This window comes from Danio aesculapii, chromosome 3 (genome assembly GCF_903798145.1).
Source record: "Danio aesculapii chromosome 3, fDanAes4.1, whole genome shotgun sequence".
NCBI classification, from domain to species: domain Eukaryota; kingdom Metazoa; phylum Chordata; class Actinopteri; order Cypriniformes; family Danionidae; genus Danio; species Danio aesculapii.
In genome coordinates, this window is record NC_079437.1 from 12,718,959 (window position 1) to 12,740,581 (window position 21,623).

The following is a 21,623-nucleotide window of genomic DNA, read 5'->3' on the forward strand; positions in this document are numbered from 1 at the left end:
AATCCTGAACCATGCAAGCCAGTGGCGACAGTGACAAGGAACAAACTTCACCAATTGACGAAAGTGAAAAAACCTTGAGTGAAACCAGGCTCAGTTAGGCACAACCATTTCTTCTATGGCCAAACTTCCTGTGCGGAGCTGCAGTCTAGGCGCCAGAGACTGGAGAAAGCTGGACGTCCATAGTGGAGAAGCTGCAGGTGGGAGAGGTCACAGGCTGGTGTACAGGCTGGCCCTTCAGGATCAATGCGAGGACTCGTCTGTCACTGGGGTCTTAAAAAAATCAGGCTCATGCTCTCTACTCCTCCTTGACCACCACAGCAGCTGCTCAGGATACGGCCTGGTCCAGGATTATGGAAACCTCGGGGAATAATAAAAAGAGTCCAAGAACAAAATTATCACTTCCTAAATTTACATAAATTTACATTAAATTATCAAACATATAATTGTAATTTGCCGCAGTAGGAGAAGCCACTGTGGGCCTTTTTCTTATATAATAAATTACTTGTAACTCAGAAGACGAAACGCAATGAACGCGCTGTAGTTTTAGACGCTCTTTGGTAGCGCAGATAATCAAGACAGTTCTGGAGGTAATAATACTAAACCACTTTGATGACAGACTTTGATTTAAGGGTTTTATAATGATCAAAAACAACATTCCAGATGTTGTAAATGTGGTCAGTCTACTGTTTTGTCTGTTAATCAGACCCCCTAGGTTTTTGCAATTTTTGCGATCGCTGAATCCGACGCAAAATCAACAAAAAAGTCAAAAAAATTTGAGATCCTGATCCTAAATTCTTTATTAAACGCAAAGTAATCTAAAAAATTTAAATAATCTCATAAAACATCTAAGTCCAAACCATGTAATCATATTATATTCATTTCAGTTTGTAATTAATTGTTTTAGATGACTTACAGAGGTTGCATACGCAGCACCCATGATGTATTTGAGGGTCTCTCAAAAAATGACGTCTCATCTGCGCCCTCACAATCATTACATGGAAGAGGGCAGAAATTGTTTGGCAGCCTGTGCAGTAAGCAGATGTGGATAAAGAGCGAGTGATTTACATGTGAAGTCAATGCAAAGATACGATTAGACATCATGTGGCGCAAATTTGGCGTTTGACATGCTTTAGACTGCAAAAAAGTGTCAGCAAACATCTAACAAATGGAGCAATGGAACAGACAGAAAAGCAAGCAGCTTACAATGATGGAGATTGGTTCAAGGATGACCGCGACTGGACGTGACTGGATTGAAGGACATTATTTGTGCTTTACATGTGTGGCTGGTATTTTGATGCTTCACTGCCACGACGAGCTTTACGGCAGTTTGTGTTTTAGGTGTATTACGGTAGGGAAAGCCCCGATGCGTGTCCTGAGAGAGGTACATGATGTCAGATGCTCCGGGGAGTAAAATCTCAGAGAAAGTAAGATTCTGGACAAAAATAAGAGTATAGCTACGGTCACGCTGGGCTTTGTGTGCGCAAAATTCTGTCGTACGGTGCTGTGAAGAGGGGCGGGATTAAAGAAGATAATTAGACATTTTAAAAAGCCAGTGATTGCTCAATATTTTACATTTCTGTCCAGAGAGGTCGTGTTTTAATCCTCAGTTGGTCTCACGCAGTCAAGTGATGCGATTTCGCAGGTCAGAGTTCACCAAGCTTGAACTTTGCACCGCAGCGAGCTGCGAAACTTAACGCATGACCCTGCGTTTCCGGTCTGACGCATTCACGTGCGTATGAATGGAAGTCTATGGGAGGAAAAGCCCAGTGTGACCGCAGCTTAATACAACCTTCCTTTGGCTTAAAACAGCTCGCTTAACTTATAAAATTAAGTTAGAACATGATTAACTTTACAATTAACTAAAAACAAATGACATGACTGATTGATTATATCATTTTTTACAGTGTAGTGACAAATATTAACTCGCCTTCACCTTTTCCACATTACATGGGCTGTTTATAAGCTGTTTTTTTTTTTTTTTTTGCATTTGACTTGAGGCTGAACTATATCCAAAATAGAGTTATGTTGAATTTTAGCTTGCTGTGGAAAAACATGTTGCCATATGGATTGTTGCTCCGCTCTCTAATTAGCCTGTTTGAGTGAACACAGACCCACAGAGTGATTCTGGCACAGTGGGTTTAATGATTGTTTCACTAACTCATGCCAATTAAAGCAGCAAGCTCCAATGAAACACTGTTTTAACATTTAGGCAGAGTATTTACAACTATCACATGCATGAATGAGCAGATCATGATACTATATGTGCAAAGCAAGAGTCGTGTGAAGTCAGTAAGGTGTTTATATGGAGTCAATCTAGGGCCATATATACTTGCAAAATAAAAGAAAGTTTTAATAAAAACACACCATCACACACCAAGATTAATTCTGATTGGATATTTTCCAAAAAACGTCCCTCAATCACATTCTCATCTCGGAGTTTGCATGTTCTCCCTGTGTTGGTGTGGGTTTCCTCCGGGTTTTCCGGTTTCCCCCGCAGTCCAAAGACATGGCCGTATTGTGTGCATGAATGCGAGAGTGTATGGGTGTTTCCCAGTACTAGGTTGCGGCTGGCAGGGCATCCGCTATGTAAAACATATGCTGGAATAGTTACAAATGGAATAGTTAGAATAGACGACCCCTGATAAATAAGGGAGTTATGAAAGAAAGGAAGGAAAATTAATGAAAATGTAATATATGTTTTTAATATATGTTGATAACGCAAAGATCATGTTGTTTTTAATAATGTGTACTTTGCCTTTTTAGACCCTCAATATGCTGTTATTATGTAAATGAGCAGCCAAAAGGCTACAAAGTTGAATTATTTTACTTTAAATTGTGATAAACAGATGCTACTGTAAATAATTGAATATAAGTTTGCCATATTCATTCATTGTCCAAAATTATACACTGTAAAACCCAACAGTCAACTTTATGAAATGAACTGAGTTTAGTTAACTCAAAATTGACTGAAAGTTAATTCTACTCATTTGAAAAGAGTTTTGAACTCAGTGTTAAAGGTAATGAGTTAATTAAATACCCCATTACTTAAATACTACCTAAATGGAGTAAGTTCACAGTACTCATAGATTAGTTTTTTAACTCAAATGGTTTGTCGCAATCGGTTTCCTCAAACAGTTTGAGTTGCTTTAACTTATTGGGTTTTACAGTACTCAGTTGGTTTGAGTTCTCTTCATTTGTTGGGTTTTACTGTGCTCAAATTGCTTCATTTACTCAAATGGATTAAGTTCACAGTACTCATTAGGATTAGTTTGTTTTTTTATTTAAATGGTTTGTTGCAATCGGTTTCCTCAAACGATTATTTGAGTTACCCTAACTTTTTGGGTTTTACAGTGTACATTTGATTACTTAAAAAATCCCTCAAATCCCTCCTGGACAAACCACACGATGTGAAATGTATTTAATTGTCTATTATAATTATTCACTAGAATTTAACGCTTAGAATTAAAGGTTTGTTCACGTTTCAATCTGAGAAAAAGTGATTTTAACTGTTGCCCCTATCAAACACTACTAATCATCTTAAAAGCCCCAGTCTGTCCTCTGGTGGACACATTTAAGCATTGCACTACTGAATGTAAGCTCTTTTTTTATTCCCTATATAAGACCATATGAGACAGTCACAAATTACAAAAAAATAAATAAAACCAGACTGGCTGTTCTCACCTATATAAATACAGTGGTGCTGTAACATAAGAATACAAAGCATTAGAACTGTGCAATATTTTAGTGAAGATTGAGAACACTTCTGGCTGGCATCTGGGTCAAGGTTTGTGTCTGGGTGGCTTGAGAGATCTGTGTGAATAATCTCATACAAAACTCTTCAAGCTTAAGATGCCCAGGAAATAGATGTTTATGATATGAAAATGTTACTGTGGTCTGTATTTTAACTGTAGAATGTATTTTACTTTACTCTCGGTTTTCTTTTCTGTTTGTGTTGTTGTATTATTCTGTGTGAGCTTTAATTTTCTGGTTATTAGTATTATTTATTTTTATGTCTATACACTTTTTTGGTCTTATATTAGGGATCTACAGTATAACGCTTCTGATTTTACTTCGAAGTTGTAATATCTTCCTTTGGGCCATGTTCCTTGAATTGTATGCATGGTATCTGTTAATTAACAGTTTCCATATTTTTGATTCACAAGTGTTTTCTATTTAAGGTTGTGAATTGCATTATGGGACCTTGATCTCTGCTCTGTCAATATTTGATGTTGAACATTCAACTCTACAGTTTAACAAAGTGATTTTAGTGACATTTTAGTAGTTTGAAACTATAAAAATGTATAAGAGCAATTTAAAACAGAGAGCAATAAGTCTGTAAAATAAAAAAAACGTACTGGCAGTTTATTACAAGGTTTGTGTAGCATAAATACAACACCAACCCAAACAATTTTTTTATTTTTTTTCATTTCAAGGTTAATTTTTGTTCCTAACAGGTCCTTAAAGGTACATATTTATACCTAAAGAGTACAAATGTGTGCCTAGTAGTTCTTTAAAGGTACCAAAAGTGTACCCTAAAGGTATTAATGTCCACCTGTGCGGTACAAAAGAGTAACTTTTGAAAAGGTACCACTTTTAAAGGTACCATTTTGTACCTTTATTTCTGAGTGTGTGTTGTACTACATCGAACCGTACTGCTTAGTGGAAATGAGCCATTATTGTACCTTTTATAGCCTGTTTTCACTGAGGGGTACGGTATGCTTTTTTTCCATCTCCACTGTCAAAAGGTACCAAAAAGTGAACCGTACTGTACCACTTTTTGGGCACCCTTTCCAAACGGTACCTAGCACAATAAAAGGGTACCAAAAGGCGGAGTGAGACATGCAGCTGATTGCTATATATAAATATACAGTATATACTATAATAATATATACATATAATAACAAGCCATGGTCAACCTGAGCTCAAACAAACCTTGTTGTTGTCTTGATGAACAGCCACAAGGCCAAAAAGAATAGAATCTGCCGTGTCCTGTTGTTCATGAGGCCGTCTAAACGTGCTAGCGGTTTCACATTCTCCCGAGAGCTCGCGTGTGCTTGCCGCATCTCTATATTTGAAATAACGAACTTCTTGAGCTGATGATAATAACGTGTGCGTAATTATTGAAGTGCTTCTGACATTCAATCCTTTCAGATACGGACAAACACGAGAGTGAAGCGCAATTTCTTTCTCACAGGGAGAACATGCAAACTCCACACAGAAACACCAACCAACTCAGCCGAGGCTCGAACCAGCGACCTTCTTGCTGTGAAGCAACAGCACTACCTACTGTGCCACTGTGTCACCCCATATTGAGATATACCAAAACACAATAATATAAATAGCAATATATGAACAATAATAGCAATATAGATGATTTTTTCTTCAGAGTTGCCAATAAAAGAATATTAAAGTATGTTGTACAGTACAGTATGAACAAGAGTAGCCTATATAATTTCAGTTTTTCATGTTTCTTTGAACTACATTTCTAAATTCAACTTGTTGCTACACTATTCTGTCCATCATTTTGGGTTTACCAGAGAGTACGTCAGTAGTCTTTTGCTGTTTGTTAGTTTCAGAGGTGTGATCTTTGTAATTTTTAAAGATGAATGAGAAAGATAATGAGGCTTGAATGAAGGCGAGCTCGTTGTGAGAGTCGCTAACGAGCGCGTTCACACCCTCCTTGCGTTTCACACGCATCCAAAATGTCACTTACGTGCGCACACGAACACACACACACACACACACACACACACACACACAAATCCAATTTGTGTCTGCTCAGATTCCAGTTCACGCTGTTTTTCTCCACATCTTTTCCCTGTTTTTCCGCCGTGTTCGCGCGCGCTCTGAGGAACAGCATGTAACGCTGTCAGGATCACGACGCCTGTGTGTATGTGTGTGTGTGAGATTTATGCGGTCGCACGCGCGCTGTGGCGGAGCGTCTTCTTCACTAGTAATAAAGCGTGGATCATGTTTTATTTTCAGCTGGTGATAATGGCAGGCACCGTGCTCATGGCGTACTACTTTGAATACACGGACACCTTCCCCGTGCACATCCAGGGCTTCTTCTGCTTCGACAAGGCGTTCTCCAAACCGTACCCGGGACCGGATGAGACCAGCAACGTGCCGCCGGTGCTCGTGTACTCGCTGATAGCTGCTATTCCCACTATAACCGTGAGTAAAACACTTCATTTCTATGAGAGGAGAGTGAGAGTGAGAACTTCAGCATCGTGTGTGTGTGTGTGTTTGTGTGTATATTCCAGAAATGTTGTGTTTGTTTATAGATGCATTGTTTTAAAATGCTCGTTATCAGATTAGTGTTGCTTTTTATGGGTTTTATGATTGTAAATGATTAAAGTGGATTTTACTCGTTTATTTGTCTTTATTTTTTAATTTTTTGGCTTAAATATTAACAATGGTATATAAATGTAATGTAATGGATTCTAATATGGTGACAAATTAATACCAAAAATAAGATTGTTAGGTCAAAAGTAATAGTCATACAATAACACAATACAAATAATCTATATTGTTACTGAATTTGTAACACATTTGAGACTGTTATAAATAATCCAGCACCACAAATCCTGCCAAGAACAGGTCTGGGTCATAATTTATGCCAAAATAAAGGGACAAATATATGTGAAATTATATGTCAGTTATTTTATGTTTCCTTTCATATTTTTGTGTTTTTATTTCAAGATTTTTTTAAAATTTACATTTATTTATTATATGTTTATAATGAACATTCATTCATTTGCCCTTCGGTTTAGTCTCTTTATTTATCAGGGGTCGCCACATTGAAATGAACCGCCAACTTATCCAGCATTTGTTTTACCCAGTGGATGCCCTTCCAGCTGCATCCCATTACTGGGAAACATCCATACACTCTCACAATTAAACGCATACACTATGGCCAATTTAGTATATTCAATTCAGCAATAGCACATGTCTTTGGACTGTGGTGTAAACCCACGCGAACATAGGGAGAACATGCAAACTCCTCACAGAATGCCAACTGACTGACAACTGAGGCAACAATGCTCACCACTGAGCCACCGTGCTGGCCATGAACATATGCTTATTATATGTATATTTATAGTTATATATTTATATTGGGAAACCTTTAAAAATAAATAAATTAATGAAATAAGGATAAAAGTCTATCATAAATCTCATTAATGTGGGAAAAAATGTGAATTACTACTTAAATGTACTTTAGATAGTAGTAGTTAGAAAATGTGATAATAAAAGAGTAGAAAATAGACTTTAAATAGAAGTAGTAATACAATATGATAGTTATCATATTCCTTAATTAAAGTGTTTTTGTTTTTATAGTAAAATAAAAAAATCATTTATGTAATAATATATATTTTAATAAAATGCATTTTTTATTTTATTTATTATATTTAGAGATTTTAGGAAATTCTGGCGTTATCTAAATTTTAATCTAAATTTTATGGTAAATTGTTGTCATGGCAATAATATTAAAATGTAGATTTTTAAAAAAAATCCTGTTTTTCAGCATAAACAAAAAAAATTAAAAAATGATTAACACAGATGTTTCGAAGAGTGATGTTTTATTATTACTCAAACTATATACTAATGACAATTAAAGTTGTAGGCAACAGTAAGATCTCAGTAGTTTTTCTTAAATTAAATCGAGTGTTTTTTTTTTTTTGTATAATTGTTGCTAAAACACAAAAGTCTCCAATCAATCAGTCAGAGATCTCAATATGAACTTGAAACTTTCTCATCCCAAATCTGCGCCTTCCCGCCTATAAGTTTAAAATTAAATCCCAAGTGATCTTGATGGATTGGAAGTAGGGCTGGGCGATTAATCGAAAAGTAATTGAAATTCGGAACCTATAATCAATCAAATTTTTCGAGGACAATTTTTTCAGTGACTTTCCCTTGTGGCATGTGACCCCGCTCTGTTAAAGGCTGTGACTGATTTCTACTTCTGCGGTCACTTTGCAGTCACATCTGATCTCTGGTCAAGTAGGACGATGGACTCATTCTTAAGCCTTCTTTGCACTTCATTGAAACTTGTCAGTGAACAATGAGGGCACAAAATGTAATGAATAAAATAAGCAAATGATTAATCATAATTGAGTTAAAATGTTCAATTAATCGAGATTTTGATTTTAGGCCAAATCGCCCAGCCCTAATTGGAAGTCTGCTCCACCACCTACTGTTTATAAATGGCTGACTGAAATGGTTGCCACTCTTAAGCTTAATAGAATTAATTTTGCTAGGGCAGATGCTTCTAAAATGTTTGAAAAAATCTGGCCCTCTTCCTTTGCTTATCTTTTTAAATGTCAAAAGTCTGGCCCTTATGATTAATGGACAATTTTACTCTTACTCTTCCACTCCATTTTCAATATAAAACTTGATGGTGATTATTATTTACTCTATGATGCATGTTTTGATTGACTGGTGCTTGGTTTTTTGTTTTTTTATTATTATTAATATATTTTTTTAATTAATTGATTTTTTTCTCTATTTCTTTGTTATCATTTGTATAAAAAGCATTATAGATTATATAAACAGAGTGTCCGCAGGGTCTTAAAGCATTAAAAGTTGATAAATCAATTATGGGAAAATGAAGCCCCTTAAAAGGTATTAAAAAGTCTTAATCACATTTAAACAAGGTCTTAGTTTTTATTCAAGTGTTATCCAAAGTGTTTGACTCCAAAAAACGCATAAAAATATTTTGTTTCCTCCTAATATTAACAACGACATGCTGGATTAACACGATTGGTTGGTTATGGATGACGTCACGTAATTTGCGACAAATGCGGGAAGGTGATGTGACGCTCTCCATATGTACCGAAACCATAGAGCGAAACAGATGGCAAAATGGGAAAATGTAAGTTTGCGTACTCCTGGTTGGAGAAAGACGAGTTTAAACAGTGGCTGAAGCCTGTCGCTGAAAATAACCACGTACTGTAATTTATTCTTTCAAACTTTGTTTCTTTCGAGCCTATCGGAGTTGTCTTGCATGGTTGTGCTCCATTGATTTATTTAACTCCAACTGTTTATTAAGTTAAAGGTTTGATACTAATTAGAACTGGAAGTGCGATGAGGTCTTAAAATATTCAGAGAAGGTCTTTAAAAAGTCTTAAAAAGGTATTGAAATTTTCTTTAGGGTTCCTGCATATACATTGATACATGTTTTGTTCTGCTTTGTGCTTCTAAAAAACGTACAGTATAAATAAAATACATATTTTTTAAAAATTAAATGTCAAACTGAGATATAAAGCAGAGTTAATGTCAATTAACTGTGAATTAAATGAGCAAAATGATTAAAGTTAACACCTCAATAAATGTTATTTAAAGGGATCGTTGAAAAAAAATGAATATTTCCTCACTATTTCCTCACACTCAAGTGGTTCAAAACTATTATGAATGTCTTTCTTCTGTTGAACACAAAACAATGTAGAATGTTGGAGAAAGCAGCCATTGACATCCAAAGTAGGAATAATAAAAACTGAATGTATTCAACACCCAATGTATTCAACAAAAGGAACAGCTCAAACAGAAATGAATTAATGACAGACTTTGTAAATTTTGGGTGAACTATCCCTTTAAAACAAGCTTCAGAATGACAATGGAATCCTGCTTGATTTAAAACTTTGGTGCAACAGATTTATTAGATTGTAGAAATCTGACCCATAGGGAAATCATGGAGGAGCATCAGAAATTAAGTTAATGCTGAAGTGAAGATGTGAGTGAGATGTCCAGTAAGGAAGGTGCTGGTTTAGCTGGTGTCTCCCTGCCCCGTTGTGAACCGGAGGCAGCAGATTGTGGGACCACATGGATGTGCCTCCCTCTGCCAGAGCCGCGTGTGCTTCTGCTAGTGTGTGTGTGCATGCATGCATGTGTTTTAGGGCTGCAGTAAGATCTCTGTGTGTATGTGTGTACATGAGCTGCCGGAGCCAAAACAGAATCACACATAAAGTACAGCCAATTCAAGACGAGGCCGAGAGACGCATAAAATGGAGGACTTCTGTTCGATTGACAAATGAGAGAATGTATGAGGAATCAAGCAAGGCATGGTGGGATAGAAATTCAGGCAGAGACTCATTTACAGGTGTTGTGATGGCTGGCAGGGGTGGTGATTTTTGAGAATGAGAGAGGGAATGAACTGTGCAACATCTGCTGCTTTTATCTATCAAGATACGGCCACTTTCCACCCAGATTATTATTATTATTATTATTATTATTATTATTATTATTATTATTATTATTATTATTATTATTCATTAGTTCATTTTCCTTCGGCTTAGCCCCTTAGTTCATCAGGGGTCGCTACAGCAGAATGAACTGCCAACTTATCCAGCATATGTTTTACACAGCGGATGCCCTTCCAGCTGCAACCCAGTACTGGGAAACACTCATACACTGTCACATTCACACTCATACACTATGGCCAATTTAGTTTATTCAATTCACTTATAGTGCATGTCTTTGGACTGTGGAGGAAACCGGAGCACCCGGAGGAAACCCACTCGAACACAGGGGGAACATGCAAACTCCACACAGAAATGCCAACTGACCAGGCCGAGGCACGAACCTCCACACTACCACCACCAGATGAAAATGCACTTAAATGGTATTTTATCTGTCTTTCGGATGAGATGTCAAACCGAGGTCCTGACTTTCTGTGGTCATTAAAAATCCCATGCCAATTCTTGTAAAGATTAGGAGTGTAACTCCAGTATCCTGGCCAAATTCGCTCCATTGGCCCTTACCTATCATGGCCTCCCAATCATCCCCTTCCACTGAATTGCCTCTATCACTGTCTCTCCACTCCACTTATAGCTGGTGTGTGGCAAGTGCACTGGCGCGGTTGTCCTGAGGCTGCCGTCGCATCATCTAAGTGGTTGCTGCACACTGGTGGTGGTGTGGAGAGACCCCCTCATGATTGTGAAGCACTTTGGGTGTATGGCCATACACAATATATATATATATATATATATATATATATATATATATATGTATATGTGTGTGTGTATGTATGTATATATGTATGTATATATATATATATATATATATATATATATATATATATATATATATATATATATATATATATATAAATAAATATATATATATATATATATATATATATATATATATATATATATAAATATATATATATATATATATATATATATATATATATATATATATATATATATATATATATATATATATATATATATATATATATATAGTTGAAGTCAAAATTATTAGCCCCCCCTTTGAATTTTGTTTCTTTTGTAAATATTTACCAAATGATGTTTATCAGAGCAAGGAAATTTTCACAGTATGTCTGATAATATTTTTTACTTCTGGAGAAAGTCTGATTTGTTTTATTTCGGCTAGAATAAAAGCAGTTTTAAATTTTTTTAAACACCATTTTAAGGTCAATATTATTAGCCTCTTTAAGCAAATTTTTTTCTGATAGTCTACAGAACAAACCATCATTATACAATAACTTGCCTAATTACCCTAACCTGCCTAGTTAACCTTATTAACCTAGTTACGCCTTTAAATGTCACTTTAAGCTGTACAGAAGTCTTGAAAAATATCTAGTCAAATATTATCTACTGTCATCATGGGAAAGATAAAATAAATCAGTTATTAGAAATGAGTTATTAAAACTATTATCATTAGAAATGTGTTGAAAAAAATCTTCTCTCCATTAAACAGAAATTGTGGAAAAAAATAATTCAGGGGGGCTAATAATTCTGACCGCAACTGTATATACAGTTAAAGTCATAATTATTATAATTAAATTTTTTAAATATTTCTCAAATGATGTTAAACAGAGCAAGGAAATTTTCACAGTATGTCTGATAATATTTTTTCTTCTGGAGAAACTGTTATTTGTTTTATTTCGACTAGAATAAAGGCAGTTTTAATTAAAAAAAAAAAATTTAAGGTCAATATTATTATCCCGTTAAAGATACAGTATATATGTACATGTGTGTATATATATATATATATATATATATATATATATATATATATATATAACTTAACTACAGTAGTGACTAAAACGTTATGAAAATTCATACTTTTTTTATTTACATGTTGATGTTTACACTGATGTAGACCTGCTCTGTATTTCCTTGATGATGATAACTAGAGAAACACACTTAAAGAAATAACATTAATTATCAAAACTAAAAACATTGTGCTTTATTTTAGGACTGTCTGATGAAAATAAATTTCAAAGAAACTGCTTTATATGTATGTAATCTTTTGGTAACATTACAAAAATCTGTTTAACAAAATTTTTACTTGTTTGAATGCATCTTTGCCAAATATCTAGTAATCGCTTTCAAAACAAATATGTATTTTGGATTTATTTATTTATATTTTATTTATAATTTGTTTCATTTATCTAGGAAAGTCCTATTAGGATACTAGTATCTCTTTCTGTAGTTAGTCCAGACTATATGCACATAAATATATACAATTGAAGTCAAAATGATTAGCTCTCCTCTGAATTTATTTTTCTTTTTCCAAATATTTTCTAAATAGTGTTTAACAGAGAAAGAACGTTTCCACAGTATGTCTGATAATATTTTTTCACCTGCAGAAAGTCTTATTTGTTTTATTTTGGCTAGAATAATAGCAATTTTGACTTTTTTAATAACTATTTTAAGGTCAATATTACTAGTCCTACTAGATCGATTTGCCTAATTACCTTAACTTGCCAAATAATCTAGCTAAGCCTTTAAATTGCACTTTAAGCTGAATGCTCATATCTTGATAAATAAAATAAAATATTATGTACTGTCACCATGAAATAATTTATTAGAAATTCTTTATTAAAATGAATATGTTTAGAAATAATTAATAATTCTGTCTTCAACTCTACATACACAATAGCAGTCATGGACGTGTTTGAGTTTATTTAAGTTCAGGTTCACTTGGTGTTACGCAGCTCACTGGCATCAGCTTGTCTTGAATGGCCCACAACCAATGAAATGAAGTGTTCATCCAAAAGCAGACACCACTGCCCTTGGGTGACGTGACATCAGTTGTCAGCATCAAACACAGACTCATCATCCGTGTTAACAGTGTTCATGTCAGCGTGTTGCAATGATGTTCACATTGGCCTGAACTCCTGAAAGTCATATTCAGTCTTTTATAAGGGGCTTCCCACAGTCTCCGAGGGAGTAAAGACCTCCAGATCAGGGGTCTGAGACTCTTTAATTAAAGCCATTCATCATTGGGCATGTCTTTAAAAGTGTCATACACACTAAGAAATTTTAAAACGTACACTTTTGTTCCTTGCAGGTGCACATTGGTACCTTAAAGGAACAATTTTGTACCTGAAGGGTATACTTTTGTACCTTTAAGGTATTATGAAGTACACAGTTTTACAAAAATTGAAAATCTGGATATACATGGGCAATACTGAATAATAAGAGTTCAGTCCATTGAAATGACATATCATGAGCCTGACACACTATTGTTTCCTTGTTCTCATGTAAGGCCATGTCCACACGTACATGGGTATTTTTATAAATAGTTTTCCCCTCTTTTGTTTTTTAAAAACAATCTCTGTCCACGTAAAAACACAAATGCACTGTGATGCATGTTATGAGTATGCCAAACCAACAGGTGGCGATAAAGACACTTTTATACTGAGTTTACGTCAAACGGGGAATTAAGTATATTTCGCAAAGTAAATTGCATTCTAGTCAGTGCAAACATGAGTAAAGAGATGGAATATGCTATGCATTTGCCACTAGGGTTGGGTCGATGCCGATAGAAATCACAACGCTGGGCCAGCATTGCGATCCTTTGCTCTGCCCCCGTCGCAGCAGCAACCCGCTAATAAAAAATACACACTTAGGCTCCGTTTACACTTATACGTCTTAGTTTTAAAATGGCATTTTAGAAAGAAAACGATTCACGTCCACACTGGCATTTCACCTAGCATTTCTGAAAAGATCTCGGTCCACACTATACTGCTGAAAAAGCACATCACATGACCACACACACACTCTGGCATGTGCTGCAGCACATGCGCACGTCTGAGCTCCAGCAGTAAGTGGGTGCTTTGAACACAAAACCCCAGAGAGCAGTGGACGGCGGTACAGTTTATCAAGGATGTTCTGCTGGATTGCATCTCACTATAGTTGTTAAACGTGATGTTTAATTCATCTTGTCTTTATCTAACAACTCTTCGGCCTTTTGAATCTATCAGGTATTGTGTCACAGCGTTGGTACACTGCTTCAATCTTTCACTTTCATGCTTTTGCTTAGTAATTGTAGCGAAAACCTCAGATACTGTTCGTTGCTAAAACAGAAATAAACAGAAATTGGGGGAAAAGTTAAACGGGGGGATTCAGGGGGTTTAATTACATATATATATATATATATATATATATATATATATATATATATATATATATAGATAGATAGATAGATAGATAGATAGATAGATAGATAGATAGATAGATAGATATATTCATTCATTTTCTTTTCGGCTTATTCCCTTTATTAATCTGGGGTCGCCAAAGCGGAATGAACCGCCAACTCATCCAGCATTTGTTTTATGCAGAGGATGCCCTTCCAGCTGCAACCCATCACTGGGAAACACATACACACTTATTCACACACACACACATACACTACGGACAATTTAGCATACCCAATTAACCTTTACCACACATATATATATATATATATATATATATATATATATATATATATATATATATATATATATATATATATATATATATATATATATAGTTGAAGTCAGAAGTTTAACGGAGAGAAGATTTTTTTTCAACACATTTCTAAACATAATAGTTTTAATAACTCATTTCTAATAACTGATTTATTTTATCTTTGCCATGATGACAGTAAATAATATTTGACTAGATATTTTTCAAGACACTTCTATACGGCTTAAAGTGACATTTAAAGGCTTAACTAGGTTTATTAGGTTAACTAGGCAGGTTAGGGTAATTAGGTAAGTTATTGTATAACGATGGTTTGTTCTGTAGACTGTTGAAAAATATAGCTTAAAGCGGCTAATAATTTTGTCTTTAAAATGGTGTTTAAAAAATTCAAAACTGCTTTTATTTTAGCCGAAATAAAACAAATAAGACTTTCTCCAGAAGAAAAAAATATTATCAGACATACTGTGAAAATTTCCTTGCTCTGTTAAACATCATTTGGGAAATATTTAACAAATATATATATACAGTATATACAGTTGAAGTCAAAATGATTAAACCCCCTGAATTATTAGTATAATATAATATAATATAATATAATATAATATAATATAATATAATATAATATAATATAATATAATATAATATAATATAATATAATATAATATATTATAATTAAAGTTCAGTTTCACTCAGAAAAATGTGTTGAATAATACTCTAGCCTATTTGAGCCTTCAGAAGAGCATGTAACACATCAAATACTGACTTTCATTGCATGAAAGAGTGTTCACAGTTCTGATGATTAATTTGGAGGGAATGTGAGAACTGGAGACTGTTAGTATGAGTGATACAGACTGATGAAAGAAAGTCTGAGATAAACACTCTCTCCGTCAAGATCTTTACAGAGCATGATCAAAAGAGCCAAACTCTAATGCTGAAAGATGTCATAAAGAAGCAGTTCAGAATGAATCAAGTTCTGCTCCAAAAGACCTTTTCAAAAACTGCAGGTGTTTTAGATGAGCTTTGTTTTCTGAAAATGTGAAAATCTATAATCTGTGACCTAGTCATAATCAGATTGTACTGCTGTTACTGAAGTGTTTCCTTCCTTTGGCACTTAAAGTACAAAGTGAACATATAATATGCAGATTTAAGAGCCAAAAATAATGTAAAAGGGGTGTAATAGCACCCCGAAAGTGTTGACGTGTAATACATTTAAAGTTGCATTTTTGGTTTTGTATGTTTATCAGTGGTGGAAAAAGTACTGAAAAATCATACTCAAGAATAAGTACCATTACTTGCCCAAAAAGGTAGTGTAAAAGGTAGTAAAGTAAAAGTATCTGTTGTAAATATTACTCAAAACATGAGTAAAAAGTAGCCCTTTTAGGGCCAGACAGAATCAGCGGATGTTTTTTGCTATTTCTGCGAAAAATTTTGCTAAAAATCTGCGGATTTCTGCGGAATTATTTTGGGAGTCTCATAACTAAAACCTAATATGTGAAATAAAAAATAACACCTTTTACACTTGTATTTAATGTTTAAAATGCAAAATCCAATTAGATCCAATTTATGTGACAAACAAAGCAAGTCTCTTATATAATATATCTACTAAAATACAGAAAATATTACTGTACAAACTGCATTGTACATAAATCAGATGAACTTTTTCATATTAGTCAATAATTTTACAGTAATTAATTTAAAAACTGAATAAATATAATTTACACACATTTACTCAAGTAAATAAACAGAATTAATGATGGGCTAAAAATCTGCGGAATTCTGCAGAAAATCTGCGGAATTCTGCGCGCACAGATTCCGTGTGGGCCTACATGAGTAGTGAGTACTACACAATAAAAAGCTGATGTGTTTATATGCAGTTTGTGCATGTGTGTGTAAACTTAACATTCTGTAATGCATTTAGTGACGGTTTCAGGCCCTTTGACGATTTCAGTGGTTAGGGTGATAGCGAAAGATCTTCTTGGACACTTTCCAAACTCGTCTTGAAATTGTTTATTATGATGCACAATTGTTATTTTATTAGACTGGTATAGCAGAACTGATTTTTGTGCACAAGTCAATCCCTATAGACATAACAAAATAAAGTAGTGACTGCAGGTTGAAGGAAAGTAGTGGAGTAAAAGTACTGATACTGCACTAAAAATGTACTCAAGGGAAAGTAACAGTACACATTTTTAAAACTACTCACTGTATACTACCTGACAAAAGCCTTGTTGTCGATCCCAGTTGTAAGAGCAACAAATAATAACTTGACTTCTAGTTAGTCATTTCAAACCACAGGAGAGGGCAAATTCTTCAGCAGGATAGCACTCCATCTCATACTTCAGCCTCTACATCAAAGTTCCTGAAAGCAAAGATGGTCAAGGTGCTCCAGGATTGGCAAGCCCAGTCACAAGACATGAACATTATTGAGCATGTTTGGGGTAAGATGGAGGAGGCATTGAAGATGAATCTAAAGAATCTTGATGAACTCTGGGAGTCCTGCAAGAACTCTTTCTTTGCCATTCCAGATGACTTTATTAATAAGTGATTTGAGTCATTGCAGAAATGTATGGATGCAGTCCTCCAAGCTCATGGGAGTCATACACAATATGCATTCTTTTTCCACTGCACCCTGACTTTACATTCTATACTGTACATTATTTCTGTTAAGTGACAAGACTTTACTGTCAGACCTTACTGTCCTAATTAAATAGTTAAAAATCAAAGCATGATCATATTTTATTTTGATAAAATAAGCGTAATCTAGAGGCCTTTGCCTTTTAAATAAACCACTTCTCATACCAAATGATTAACTAGAAGTCAGGTTATTATTTTTTGTTCATAAAACTTGGATAGGCGACAAGACTTTTGTCAGGTAGTGTAGTAAATTACAATTCCTGAAGACAAACTGCTCAATTACAGTAATTTGAGTATTTGTAATTTGTTACTTTACACCACTGATGTTTATCATGGTCTTGTGTTTCTTGAGCATCAAATAATCATAATAGAACGATATCTGAAGGATCATTTGACAATGACTATAGATTTTATTTTTATTTTTTAAATATTTCCCAAATGATGTTTAACAGAGCAAGGAAATTTTCACAGTGTGTCTGATAATATTTTTTCTTCTGGAGAAAGTCTTATTTGTTTTATTTCGGCTAGATTAAAAGCAGTTTTGAATTTTTTAAACACCATTTTAAGGTCAATATTATTAGCCCCTATAAGCTATATATTTTTCCGATAGTCTACAGAATAAACCATCGTTATACAATAACTTGCCTAATTACCCTAACCTGCCTAGTTACCTGCCTAGGCTTCTAGTTAAGCCTTTAAATGTCACTTTAAGCTGTATAGAAGTGTCTTGAAAAATATCTAGTCAAATATTATCTACTGTCATCATGGCAAAAATAAAATAAATCAGTTATTAGAAATGAGTTATTAATACTATTATGTTTAGAAATGTGTTACAATCAGACATACTGTGAAAATTTCCTTGCTCTGTTAAACATAATTTGTGAAATATGTAAAAAAGAAACTAAAATTCAAAGGGGGTTAATAATTCTGACTTCAACTGTAAATTAAATTTTGTTAATAAGATCAGAATATTAAGAAAATATATTTTCTTTTAATGTAAAGCTTTATAATGTTTTATAATTAACAAAACCAAACAAAACATTTCCCCATAGTAAAGAAAAATCTTTAGCAACATTCTCAATTACTAAAAGAGAAAAATCTTTCCAAAGCAAATTAGAATAACTGCATCGCCAAAACAGGTGAACTAGGGACTAGTGAACTAGGAAATATCTTTTACTGTATCTTACTAAGAGAGTATTCACTGGGTATGCACGATGAATAATTCTAAATGAAACTTCTTTTATCTTATTTGTAGTTAAGTAGCTATTTGGGATGAGCCATATGTTTTTCCAGTCAATATCAGAAACTAAAGAATTCCAATGAAAAGTAACATTTGGGACTGATTTTCCATTACGCAATAAAGAGTGTATTGATTTGTTTGAGGAAGTTTTCCTACCATTGTAGTAGGGGGAAAACCAGAAGGATGGGAATATTGAATCAATTAAGAAATTCTTTTAATAAATGGCCATTTGCATTAAATAATTGACTAACAATCAGAATATTTGCTTCAAACCAGCATTGAAAAAAAAAGAGATTTGTTTTTGTATATAATATTTTAGCTGTTCAAATAAAATATTTCTGAGGAGAGAAGAAATTGCTTATGAAATTGAGATAAAACGCAAGTGAATGCTTTTTAAACACAGTGGCATCATTATGATGAGTGATGGCCCTCTCGACCAATGGCAGGACAGAAAACAAAACTGGGAAAAAGGAGAGAGAGCGCAACAGAAAACAAAAACAAAACACCCCAAAACACTTAACAATTATCTTTCTATTTCTAAAGATGTTCGGTGACTAAAATATTATTTTAATAAATATATCCGTTCAATAAATCTGGTTGTTTAAATGCACCAACATATATGGCCTATATATGTGAGAAATGAATAACTATGTTCATTTTCAAAATGGGGTGTACTCATTTCAATATGCTTATAAACAGTCATTAAATTGATAATAGGCATGTAATAATAAGCCACTTGTTTATAGTAAGAATTAAGCTAACATCTTACCAGAATCTGCTTTATATTTGCGGCCGATTCAGGTGTAAATTGCATGTAAACAGTCTAAATATAAGCATTTGACTGGAGGGTCACAGCGATGCCACCTGAGAAGCTGGAGCAGATGGCACAGGCTGCTCCAGGCCTGAGAGCGCTGGCATTTCAGCATATGTCTGAACTGTGCACCTCTCTGCGCTGGCACGAGTGTCCGCTCGCAGCCTCGGGGAACAGTGAGCAGGTTTGGGGTCTGTTGTGCGTCACAGTAAACGAGGAGACGAAGGCAGCGTCAGGCCTCAGGCTTTCATTCTGCTTCATCTGATATCTGAGGAAAGCATTGTTTGAATGAGGAGTTTTGGTGTTTTAAAGCTCGGGAAGATGAACAGAAATGTAGATTTCGTTCTATATTCTATTAAAATCAATTCAATTTGATTTGTTTAGCGCTTTTTACAGTAATTATTGTTTCAGAGCTGCTTTACAATATGTGCACGTTATTGCATTACAATCAAGTTAAGTTACAGTTACAAGGAAAAGGAACCACAAAAGTTACAAGGAACCACAAAAGCTGTGGTTATATAGTTATAAAAGCTGTGAGAGACACATTCATGTTCAAAAGTTTGGTTGATTTAAATTGTTTATTCAGGATTAAGGGCGCATTAAAGGCATAGTTCACTCAAACATGAAAATTATATTTTGATTATCTCATCATTGACTTGTTCCCAACCAGTTTGAGTTTTTTTTTTTGTTCTCTTGATCTGATTTTCTTTTGTGTCAAACAGAAGAAAGAAAGAAAAACTCAAACAAGTTTATAACAAATCAAGAGTGAATAAATGACACAATTTTCAGTTTTGGGTGAACTTTCTCTAACCCTCAACCATCTTGCAGGACATGAGGTGGGAATTTTCAAACTAGTGTTTGTTTGAACACACGCACACACACAAACACAAACACACACACAAACACACACGTTTGTTTTTGTGAAAAGTGGGTTCATTACATAGGTTTCCATTCATTTTATACTGTCCAAACCATATATTGTATTGCCTTAACCCCAACCTACCCCTAAACCCAATCATCATGGGAGACTGTGTGCAGCTTAACTCTCTGATCAAACTCATCCTGTGGGATTTATAAGCCTTTAAGAAATGGGGATGTCACCAATGTCCTCATATTTCACCACCTTTTGGTAATACCTGTGTCATACCTATGTCATTATACAGATTTGTGTTATGACATGTCACAAAAACACGTACACACACACACACACACACACACACACACACACACACACACACACACAAAGGAAGACTTGTCTGAGAGTTAAATGGTAAAAAAAGAAGTCCTTAATGTGTTGTTCATGCTCAAATATGAGAACCCATAGGAAATGAATAGGAAATGGCAGAATTCTGAGCCACCAGATGTCACCAAAGTCACCACATTTTTAGGTTTTGGTTGTTCTGACCTTACTTCAGTGAGATTTATTGCTGAAGTAAACAAAATATTACTTGTAACATAAAAATAAGCATCTTACAAAAATACATATAAAAATACATTTGAAAATATTTTAACTAGTTTCTTTGTGAGTGGTGCAAGACTTGGCTGCTTATTGTAAGTTTGCCACTTTAGCAAAACACACACAACTTGATTAGACTGTAAAAAAATGCCCATACAAAGTCCATACAATCAATTTGTGTTTGGTCAACATGAGTGAATTAAGTTAACGTATTACTGTTTATAAATATAAGTAGATTGAACATAAACAATTAATTTGTCCCCCCCCCCCCCCCCCAACAATTCAGTAATTGGATTTTTCAGCTCATTTTAAATAAGTAGTTAGAGCAAACGCAAACATATTATTTTAGTGTACTTGGACTTAGACTTCATTAAACAAAATTAAGTCCTCTTTAAGTTCAGCACCAAAATTTGTCCATTTATTTATTTATTTATTTATTTATTTATTTATTTATTTTATTTATTTTTATATATTTATTTATTTTTATTAATTAATTAATGAATTTATTTATTTATATTTATTTATATTTATTTATTTATTTATATTTATTTATATTTCTTTTATTTATTTTATTTATTTATTTATTTATATTTATTTATTTATTTATATTTATTAATATTTATTTATATATTTTTTTTTTATTTATTTATTTATTTATTTATTTATTTACATTTATTTATTTATTTATATTTATTTATTTTTATTTATTTATTTATATTTATTTTTATATAGTTATTATCTTGCATCATGCATTATTTAATT

The 21,623-nt window shown here is 33.9% G+C and overlaps 1 protein-coding gene across 1 annotated transcript in view; it reads left to right on the forward strand.

The window, feature by feature from the left end:
- Positions 1-21,623, forward strand: part of plppr2a (phospholipid phosphatase related 2a) — a 74,050-nt gene that overhangs the window by 25,511 nt on the left and 26,916 nt on the right. The window contains exon 3 of the mRNA XM_056453165.1: positions 5,986-6,174. Coding sequence (XP_056309140.1) covers positions 5,986-6,174 — 189 coding nt within the window. The remainder of the gene's footprint in view (positions 1-5,985; positions 6,175-21,623) is intronic.